Genomic DNA, 11,782 nt, shown 5'->3' on the forward strand with positions numbered 1-11,782 from the left:
CGAAGGACTGGATGCATCAAAATATAGCATTTCTGAGATGTGACATCCTTTCAATGTGACAATTATATTGTGACTATACTGCTTTTTTCACAGTGATGGATTTCACTGTCTGGATTTATTAAAGTCAGTTTTCTTTTTGGTACATGTTATTAAATACAGCACCTTCAGGCTTTGGTTAAACATCACAAGAAATTTAAAGCGGTCACCTTTCAATGTTTTCTGACATTAAATAGATCAAAATGATTGAAAACCAATCAGCAAACAGAGACTGGGAGAAAAAAACATTACAATTTCAAATGTGCACCAATGTTGTTGGAATAAATATAAATAAGCCAATATAGAAAAATGTTTTTTTTTTATACACAAGTTAAAAATTAGACTTTTTTCGGAATATTATCATCATAACTTTTTCATCAAGTCCATCTTGAAGTAAATTTGACATTCTTAGGCCTACTTTTGTACTAATACAGGGTAAAGCATAATCACATCAACCTGTCAAATCAGTTCATTCATTTGAGGCCATTACCCATAATACATTGTAAAACTTTTATCGACCAACACCACCAGCGTCCAGATTTAACCATGCACCCCTAGGCCAGGTGGAAATCCATTGAGCGTCACTAGAATCTCTGTCCTCTTCTCCTCAAACAAAAAGGAGGCCGAGGTGTCATATTAAACAGTCACACAACTTCATCTAAATCCCTAAAGGTTGATCAGAGTAGAGCTGCCACTCACTGACAACTCAAACTGCCTCCAGGGCCCACCAACATCTGAGCTGCAAGGCTCTGACTTTATCAAGTATTTAGCCATAAATACACACATGCACACACAAACACACACACGCACAGACACACACACACGCACAGACACACACACACACACACACATACCAACACAAACACACAAAAGGCCATTTCATCAAATGCCAGCCCATACTGAAAGGCTGTCTCTTGCTGTGTGTGGCAATCCCTCGCCTGTCTGCAACCACAATCAATGACTGACAACTCCATTACGAGTCCCCAAAACAACCCACGGGACATTTTAAAGGTGAGGAACGCAACATTAAAATGGACTGCACCTGATATTCATGTTGACATTTTTATAAGCTGAATAACCTCGGAATTGTTGAGCCGTATAATTCCTGCTGTGCATGAACATCAACATCAGGGATTGGAAGTATCAAAACCGATGCGGTATGATGATGGGAAGGAATCTTTAAGAGAAAAACAATCTGATACAGAATAGGTTTAAGTCTATGGATCATTAATGACAGCGTGCAGGATGATGCCAATCTGCTTTTAAGATATGCATCCAACCCAAGTGATATCTGCCAACTGCTTGCAGCGAGACTCTGTCTTCTGAGGAACTTAAGAAGTGACTTTTCCCAGGGAGCCTGTCCTTTTAACCCAGTGTTTGACCTACAGAAACAGACAGGTCGTCCAGTGTAAGCTCACCCACTGGCAGCCTGGCACGGCCTCAGCTCAGCTGCAAGCTCATCACTCTGGTAGAATAAAGCCTCCGTCTGAGCGGTCAGCTATAGACGTTGTTGAGAATACTCAACACAGACTGAGTTTACAATCCTATACTCACTGCCAAATCATTCCTCTTGTTTTATTCCAAGACATTAAACTTTGTTTCCACAAAGTCATTGAACTGTTCATTCTGCCCTAAGCTTGAGTCTCAAATGAAGAATAATACTGATCTGAAGGAGGAAACGCTTACTGCTATTTTTGGCTGAGTATCTGAATCACACAGGAACTCTTGCAATGAGTCACGTTTTGAAGAATCACTGGGTGCGATAGCATCATTATTGTGGGCCATGTATTGTATCATATCATATCCGATTGTACCCTATCATATCCTTTGTTATCCTATTGTATCGGGAGTTTCACTGCAATTCCCACCCCTAGTTTAAAAGGCTCTCAACGCACATACAACCAAGGTATAGAGGAAAAGTAGTATAAGAGGCACGATTTCACATCAGAAAAAAATAATAAGAATAAAAATAATCCTGATAGTAGTTATTTAAACACAGACGTTTCAATTTTGGGGATGATATTTGATTTAAATCTTGTGACTTTAAACTAAACTGTAATCTAAGGCCTAGACTACCATTTAAAGGCGGGATACCTGCGCTCCTGTTAACTCCTCGTGTGCGACGTGTTACCCACAGATGTGTAACTGTGGTGAGTCACCCCATCGATGTGTTACGTCTGAGGCAGCAAAGCGTCACAGGGCTGACGGAGACCTTTGATTCATGAACCGCTGGCTCTGTTCTGAGCTTCAGATCGAAACATGCAGAAGACCGGGAGACGCAAATCTGAGCTGCTGTCTGTCACAAATCACTATTTGATGCTACTTGTATTTACCTGCCACTGTGGCTGGTAGGTTAAGCTATCAGTGTTGCCTTGTGTGTGCTCTACAACCAAACTTAAACTAGTAATGACGGTTTAAATAATCCATGTTGTGGCAGAACATTATACATGTGATGGTACTGATACCGGTTTACTGCACACCCCTATCCAAGATCTGAATCAAGCAGATACTTTTGTTCAAAATCCGAGCTATGAAGCATCTGAAGATAATTCTTTATCATTCATTACGAACCTTTCAGTTTTGATTTGACTGATTCTAGGGCTATGAGGAATTTGGACCCTTGTTCAAAACTAATAACATAAGCATAGATACACACCTGAAGACTCTGGTTACTGATTGCACAGGCCCATTGGTTACATTTAAGTCTTTGATAGATTAGCTTAAGGAAGTGATTTATTTTACTCAGGATAAGATCAGTCTGCTTTAAATAGTACCGCTAGTCTAAAACCGGTTTCTTCTTCTTATGATGTAGATAACATCTAGTTTAAAAAAAACACACACAAAACATGTAAACTGTAATCTAAGGCCTAGACTACCATTTAAAGGCGGGATACCTGTGCTCCTGTTAACTCCTCGTGTGCAACGTGTTACCCACAGATGTGTAATTGTGGGGACTCACCCCATCGATGTGTTACGTCTGAGGCAGCAAAGCGTCACAGGGCTGTGTGTGTGTGTGTGCCTCAGTTTGTGTATGTAAAGCTACTGGAGGGCGTTCATGAGCCATGCCCTTTGCGCTTCTGCAACACCGTAATGCAAAGTGAATTCACGCTGTAACAGCTGCAATGTGTAAGTACAAAGACGTAACGATGGGAGAACTTCTTCACGGCTTTGTTGTGGAACTGCTTTCTTTATATGGCTTATGAATATGAACCCATCTTCGTCACAACCCTACTTACAGCCTGCCTGATATAATATGACCGCTCAAAGGTCCTCTTTTATTAATTTCATCCAGCTGAATCTAAATTATGTAACAGCACAAGTCTCCATCAGTGACCTTTGTGTGACATTGACGTGTGACACACCATTGGCCATCTGTCAAGCTTGCAGAAGCAGCGCAGCAGGACTCATTTCAGACAATGCACAAGCTGCTTGGCATGTCCACAATCAATACAGAGGGGTCCAGAGACCGCCCAGCTGAGCAGAGAGGCCACAGGAGCGACCCACATCAGTCACTCACAACACAAAGCATCATGGTACATGATCAAACAGAATGTGTGTGTTTAGTGTCCTTTTCCCCTTTACTGCTACTGTTTAATGTAATCCTTATAGAGGTCAACTGTCATCTTTAACAACACGGACGCTTTGTAGAGTCAAATGATGTCACTGACTGAATAAGTCAACACAAATAAACAAACTCTTTAAACCTTAAAAAACATGAATGCATAGGCAACCATGGGAGATGGATGTATCCTGCTTTATAACAATTACAACTTCATTCTTTGAGCATTCTGAAAGTTTGTTGATGATGTCATTACGTTAAGCTATGTGTTATGTTATGTGTGATATGTGAAGATTGTGTGGAAATAGAATGTGTTGATTATTTAAGCTTTAATGGAGCTACAATTAGCCTGATTTCCAACAACACTGTTGGCAGTTTGAATCCATACAGCCCACCTTTCATCATGAGACAAAGCCTCAGCCTGATTCTTTTAATCATTTTGGACTGGATACACAAGAAATCAGTTTAAACAGACCTTAAAGCAGGTGGACTGTTTTTATGGAGACGTAAATCTGTTCTATCACATAGTGTATGTCAAAGACCGAGACGGAGTAGAAAAAGACCCACTGCATGCAAGAACACTCACTTAATGTTGCTGTTATTTGCTGAACTTGGAGAGGGGAGAATACAAAGTTTACCTGATTTATTTTCCTTCATTGAAACACTAACTCGAGGAGGAGACGGAGACCTTTGATTCGTGAACCGCTGGCTCTGTTCTGAGCTTCAGATCGAAACATGCAGAAGACCGGGAGACTCAAATCTGAGCTGCTGTCTGTCACAAATCACTATTTGATGCTACTTGTATTTACCTGCCACTGTGGCTGGTAGGTTACGCTATCAGTGTTGCCTTGTGTGTGCTCTACAACCATACTTTAACTAGTAATGACGGTTTAAATAATCCATGTTGTGGCAGAACATTATACATGTGATGGTACTGATACCGGTTTACCGCACACCCCTATCCAAGATCTGAATCAAGCAGATACTTTTGTTCAAAATCCGAGCTATGAAGCATCTGAAGATAATTCTTTATCATTCATTACGAACCTTTCAGTTTTGATTTGACTGATTCTAGGGCTGTGAGGAATTAGTACACTTGTTCAAAACTAACAACATAAGCATAGATACACACCTGAAGACTCTGGTTACTGATTGCAAAGGCCCATCGGTTACATTTAAGTCTCTGATAGATTAGCTTAAGGAAGTGATTTATTTTACTAAGGATAAGATCGGTCTGCTTTAAATAGTACCGCTAGTCTAAAACCGGTTTCTTCTTCTTATGATGTAGATAACATCTAGTTTAAAAAAAACGCACACAAAACATGTAAGCTTCATTCTGGTAACATTTGTCAACTAGCATCTCTAGAAGATAAAGCTACCTCAGACCAAACAGAAGACTAACGGGGAAATGGAAAAGGCTAAGTATTGGGATTTTTTGGACGTTGCTGATTGAGAACAAAACATTGTTTGGATGTAAAAAGGTTGAACGTTCAAACATTTTACAAGCTACTATCACACAATTGCCCTAATATGTAGTGAAGACACAAATCATATTTTCTTCTGTATAAGACAAGGTTAAGTGGTCCACAGGGGCCTCATTATGTGTTCTCCATTAACCTATGACATGACAGTGCCACTTGAAAAAAAAAAAAAAAAGATGTAGCATTGTTTCAGCTTTGTCTTAAAGGTGAGCCAAGAAGGAGTGGTGTGGAACCACTTAGCTTAACTGAACTGATTAAATAGGCCAGCTGTCATTTGTCTTTGCCCCCATCGCACAGCCAGCCACTGGGAGCTGTACTATTAGAACCGCCTCAGCAAGCAGCACGGCCCACAGTGAATATGTAATTCCCTTTCAAAATTAATAATAGCAAAGTCATGCTGACCTCTAAAGAGAGAAAAAGATGATTATGGCCAAAGTTTTGGACTAAGACTCGGAGACAGTGTCTAATGAATGCAGAGACAATTCAGAATGATCAATGTATCACATATACCAAATGTGACCAAAAGGGGAAATGAGGGATTTTTTTTACTGTACCTCAGCTACAAATACATATTACATACACACACACATATATATATATATAGAAGTGGCCTATCACAGATATGATATCATATATATATGGGGCGCCAGTAGCCTGGTGGTTTATGTGCATCCCTTGTACAGAGTCTCGGGTTAGAATCCAACCTGTAGCTCCATTACCTTATATCAATCCCCACTCTCTCTCTCTCTCCCCCCAAATTTCTGATTCTGTCCTATCCACTCTCAACTGACTCTATCCACTGTCCAGTCAGGCATAAAAAAAACCAAAAACAAACGTTTAAAACTATGCAGAAATGCACTGGTCGAGATCAGTTATTAAAGCGTGCATCACATGTGAAGCGGATATGGTTCTCGCCACAATGGCCCAGGGTTGCACATACTGCACATATTCCTGTAATCGCTTGCCTAGTACCGATCAGCTATCTACCCATATAAAAGCAAAATGGCCCCATATATGAGTTTCACCCTTCTAAAATCGGCATTGATATCAGCCTCAGAATTCCAATATTGGGTGAGCTTCACTATAACACATAGGGTTAAGCACATGGCTTCGCAAAAGTGGATCTGTTTATGGATGTTTGTTAAGATTTATTGTTCTCTTACCCCCCCCCCATTCAGCACTCTTCAACCAATAATTCACCGCTGACTGAAAGTCATGTACAATAGAAGCAACAATAACACAAGCCATTTGAAGATATTTGAAAAATAAGCATGTGTAGCTTGAAAGGCAAAGATGGTTGCCCTTTGATTTTTTTTTACTGATACTATACATCACCCAGAATCCCCTTTGTCAGTTACCAGTTTCATGGTTTATTTTAATCCCTAAATTGTTCTATGCAAAAGCAACACAAATTGTTCTTAGGCTCTGTATTGCAGCTCAACAAATGCAGCCGAGTCATGTTAAATAAGGGGGGCAAACTCAAGCAGAATGAGGTCCCAGGTCGAGGATGTATTCAGGATTCTGCACACCAACCAAAATATTCTAAAGCCATGAAGCACAAGCTCCTAAAAATTGGAAATAACAGTGTAGGATTAGTATTCAGGCAGCAGGTAATCACTCAAGAGATGCAGACTTTCTCACAGTCAGCGCTTAATAAAACATAACGTGCATTCCTGTTACTAAACATAAACACACATGCATACTGGTCTCTAGACCAGAGGAAAGATGCGTGAGACAAAAACATAACACACTGTAGCTGTGTGTGTGCGCATGCTTTTATTTGATCTCGACTTCTGTGTGTGGGCTTTTTATTTATGAGCAAAGGGTGCAGGGCTGATTGTAAACACCACCTGTATGTAGCACAGACCAAACAAAGATGAAACTGTTTGCTACTCTCCTGACAAGAAACAAACAAATAGTAATAAAAAATTGTCCTCCTTCTGCTTGTCTCTGCAGTGTCTCACTCCTATTCATCAGTGGATTTATTTTCCTTTCCAGTAGAAGCACTCTCTCTCTCTCTCTCGCTCTCTGATTTTGTCAGCTCAGCTCTTCTTTCTTGGACGAACTTTAAGCGCGAGCAGAGAGAAATCAGATGCCTGCGTAGTAAAACTCGACTGTGTAGTTAATATTGTCCGATGCTTTGTTATATCAGAATTAATGGTTGTGATATCTGGCCGGGAGTGCAGCGTTGACAAGAGCCACACTTTCCCCCCCCCCTGCTTCTTATATTTATTGTGCCTTCAACCGATGTTAAAACAAGGCAAATTGCTGAATAAAACGCAGAGAAAGTTACTCCAAGCGTATAAAACCAAGAAGTAAACGGATAAAAATGAGCACACTCAAGTATTTTACACCTAATAACTTCAGCTAAGGCCATAAGAGAAGGGTAAAATACGAGACAGGGAGTTTAAAACACATGGTTAGAATTTATGTAGTAACCAACACTGCTTTTTTTTTTTTAATTGCGACCATATTTGTTAGCTTGCTGCACTTGTGGGTGGGAGATGGTTTTAGTTGGGTGCAGGGCGGGGGCTTTCACAAAATTACTATGACCTCAGTCGTCTGGGTCTTTACTTCCTGCTTCTAATGTGTCACTTACCGTTAACCTGTTTCAAATCTTAAACCGTCTAGGGTTGTCAGTCCTGTTAGCCTGCAAGTTTAAAAATATGAATCATAGCCACGCCAGAGCTAACATTTAGAGCTCGGTGTGCAGATTCTCTGTCCAAGTGTCATCTTAGATAAGTTGGCAGTCTGCGATCTGTCCTACAGGAAGTAGCATTTCCTGACCCTCACCCAAACCTCCAACTGCTTAAAAAAAAAAAAAAAAAAAAAAGGAATCGCCCAAATGTACTTCCAGCAATGATAGCAATGTGTTTGCTGCTTGTGTTTGTGATTGTGTTGCACAACATGAAGTTGGATTACAAAGGGTAACGTATCAAGTCATGAAAAACATTCCATTCTCAAAGGTAATTTGTAGGTTAGTCTCATCACTGGCATGTAGATCCAGGCTTCTTAATAGTCCAGTTGCTTTGTGTTCCCTGAAGAAATCTCTGAAGTAGCATCTCAATAAAACAGTATTTATGAGACAACACTTGAAATCAGCATCGAACAAAGTATTTCTCGTTTGTTCATCGCAGAGATGCTAAAAATCATATCCCACAGGGGCTGTTAAATCCCTTCTGAGATTCCACAAGAATAAATAACCATCACAATTCTTGCTCCCATTGATATCTGCAAGGCAAGTTGGCTTTGGACACCAAAGAAATGCAAAAATAAATTAGCGCAAGGTCAAAAAGAATACTATTTATCGTTTCTTTGAAAAAGGGAGTTCGCCTTGCTTCTTTTGTGATATGAATAGTGGTCAAAAAACTGAAGTCAGACCTTCGAAAAAACCTTAACTTTCATGTCTGAAGACAGTCAAAATTCTTTCTGTGTGCCACGGCCTCAAGAATCCCAACAAATGCTGGTTAAATCATCAGATCAGCTGGGTTAAATCCGGGCCTGATGGGAAGCATTCTGAGCATGCCAGTGGATCTGAAGACATTGTTCTGGGGATGAAGTCAAGCTCATGCCTCGGGGGTAATAATTATCCTTAGAAACAATGTAAAAAGCAATAAGGTTTGTTGCCTGTGGTGGGAGAAGGATGATTGCACATGCATTAAAAACATGAGTTTATGAAAGGGTTACATTCCAAACGTTGTGGGGGGGGGGGGGGAACCCACCGCAAGTCTACAGACACTGGCGGAGGTTTGTAAACCAGTGATCGCAAGAACATAAGTAATCTCAAAATGTCCTTAAAGTATCATCCATCCATTATCTTTTATCACTTCTCCAGTTCGGGGTCATTGGGCGAGAGGTGGGGTTCACCCTGGACTGTAAGCCAGTCAATCACAGGGCTGACATATAGAGACAGACAAGCAGCCACACTCACATTCACATCTACGGGCAATTTAAGAGCCAGCAATTAACCTGACGAGCATATCTTTGGACTGTGGGAGGAAGCCGGAGCACCTGGAGAGAACCCACACATGCACAGTGGAGAACAAGCAAACTCTGCAGACTCCTGTCTGACGGAGATTCAAACCTCCTTGTTGTGCACCACTGTGCATCCGTCCTTGAATTATCAGACAGTGATATGATATATGATCAGAAAACGGTCATAACATGGGGCTAACAACCCTCTGTATTATCACGGCTATTTTCTAGGTAAGGAAACAGTAGCATGTATTATTAACACCGCTGTGTAAAGACTAAAGCAGACGTTTTTTCTTCACTGCATACTCTAATAAAGCCACGGGTCCATTATGAGCGCGGTGAAGGTTATGACGAAAGTCTGGCTGAAATTGAAATAGGCCCAGGGTGAGTGCTGCCAGTATGACAGATCTCAGGGAGTGCTCATTAGCAGGTTTTGGTCAACACATGAAGTATTAAAAGTGCAATAGCTGTGCAGCACCCTACCACCACTCTGCAGCAGCGATGTGGCAGCTGACTCTCTTTCTGCTAATGACTCACCCACTCTGAATTCAGGGAGCCCCGTGGGAATTTTCGCAGAGATTTTTTTTGAAGAACGTCAAGATCTAAAGGGTATTCAAGGGTGGACTGATGCAATCGTTAGCATGAGTAAAGTATACTTTTCACACTAATGTAAGCCATAGCCAACCGCCCCTGCTCAAGCGTCAACACGATAACAGGTCCACATAGACCACCGGCCCGCTCTGAAAACACCAGAGCTCATTTTAACACTGCAGTGCAAGACGCCAGTCAGAGCTTCGGTATAACCCGCTGAACTCTTCCATCACTTCAGCGCCAGCATCCCTCAGTCCAACTAATGGACACACAGCTAAAAAGGGACTCGTGTTGTGGGTTACATCATGCACATTTAAAATTATAATTCACTGTCATGACAGCAAATTGTTCCAAAAAAAAAAAGTGTCATTTCCTTAAATTGCTGAGTGATCAGGACTGGGATGTCCCAAATGATCCCCTGAAAGAAATCAGGATTAGCTCTATCAAGCCATTCTCTTAAGCATTTTTTTTAAAACTATGCACCACTTTGAGTAAATCAGAATGAGATTACTCCAGCTTTACAATCCATCTATAAAATGGGGGTAAGAATTCAAACAACAAATCCCAAAACTGTTACATAGAAAAACAAAATGTAAAAAAAAAAAAAAACAGGTAGTTTAATAGGCTATATTTTTTCACTTCCTGAATATCAGGATGTGAAAAGTGTACTTGATAAAAACATGAACAAACTTGTGCGATAAGTGTAGCCTACAGACAAGCTGCTGATAAATGAGATATGTGATGATAACATGCCCAAAAAATAAACACACGTCCCACTAGGGCTGGGTGATATGGACCAAAACTCATATCTTGATATTGTTTAGCTGAATGGCGATACTCGATATATATCAATATGTCTTTTTTTTTAACAGTGAAAACACATGGAAAAATAAACTACCTGTTTGTTAATTTAAAAAGTAATATTATAAAATAAAAATGTTCCTTAAATACAATAAAAGAGAGAGAGAGAGAGAGAGAGAGAGAGAGAGAGAGAGGAGCAGGGTTAAGAGGGACAGACAGTCAGTCATCATCATTGACCTGACACCTCTGTAACGTTATTTTAATGCAACTTAAACTATATTGATATTAACGATATTGTCTTACCCTATATCTTGTTTGAAAATATATCAATATATCTTAAAAACTCGATATATTTTCCAGCCCTACGTCCCCACTAATACTGGTTTTCGTAATGCCACAGAGGGCATATTTTGGCCTAGAAGCACTTTTCTAATTTAACCCTTGAAACTTGAAAATCTGACGTTACATGCACTTTCTATGATGATGTAATTTGAGTGTGGTTAAATAATCCCCTGAAGGAGAGAGAGAGTGGAAGCTAACCGGGACAGTGTTTTCAGGCCAGGGTGTAAAAGCCTTTTTGAGGTGTGACAATAAATACCCAACAAAAACTGGAGACATGGCGGTAAACGCAAACAAACAACTCGATACATAGTTAAAAGTTGTGCGTAGCCTCTGAACTAGTGAGTAACTTAGAAGTTGAGGCCCCACAACACAGGAAACAAGCGCTACAACTAGGCGCGCCTCTAACAATTCCCAATCCACACACACACACACACACACACACACACATACACACACACACACACAATCCTCTTCCTCACAATAGACACACATTCCTTGTTTTGCGTTTCATGCAAACTAGCAGGCAAATTCCTCCCGACATTTGCATTCCCACAGTTTAGGCAAATTCGACCCGCATATTTCGTCCACAGCCACACGAGAAAACAATTAAGCCGGTCGCTCACTAATCAAAATCATTTCCCAAACTTGAGCAATCTGAGAGCACAGAGAGCTAAAGGCTGAGCTAACGATGGAGCATGCAAGTTTTGTTACGTACCAACACCATACTTTTCCTTTTTTGTGGGCACCCAGCGAGACATTATCCGTGTCGAGACTTCCCCGAGTTGTCGTTTATCCGGTTAGAAAAGGTCCAGATTTGACCTGTTGGTTTTATTGTGGACTTTTTTTTTTTCAGTTTTCTCTGAGCTTTGGGGCACTACTCCGAGCAGCCATTTTCCACCAGTGACAGGACGGTCCGCAAGGGGGAGGAATGGAACACAACTTTTTCATCTGCACTGTAGGCGTTCATACAAGCCAAACGTCCACTGCTGTTTCATAC

General features: G+C 40.7%; 1 protein-coding gene across 2 annotated transcripts in view; it reads right to left on the reverse strand.

Annotated features, from left to right (window-relative positions):
- The window catches only part of dock1 (dedicator of cytokinesis 1), a 201,838-nt gene extending 190,136 nt beyond the window's left edge, over positions 1-11,702 (reverse strand). For both annotated transcript variants that reach the window (XM_061028646.1, XM_061028645.1), the window contains exon 1: positions 11,501-11,702. In XM_061028646.1, coding sequence (XP_060884629.1) covers positions 11,501-11,543 — 43 coding nt within the window. In that variant the 5' untranslated portion in view covers positions 11,544-11,702. The remainder of the gene's footprint in view (positions 1-11,500) is intronic.
- Positions 11,703-11,782: the final 80 nt, after the last annotated feature.

The sequence above is a fragment of the Labrus mixtus genome, chromosome 21, assembly GCF_963584025.1.
Source record: "Labrus mixtus chromosome 21, fLabMix1.1, whole genome shotgun sequence".
NCBI classification, from domain to species: Eukaryota; Metazoa; Chordata; class Actinopteri; order Labriformes; family Labridae; genus Labrus; species Labrus mixtus.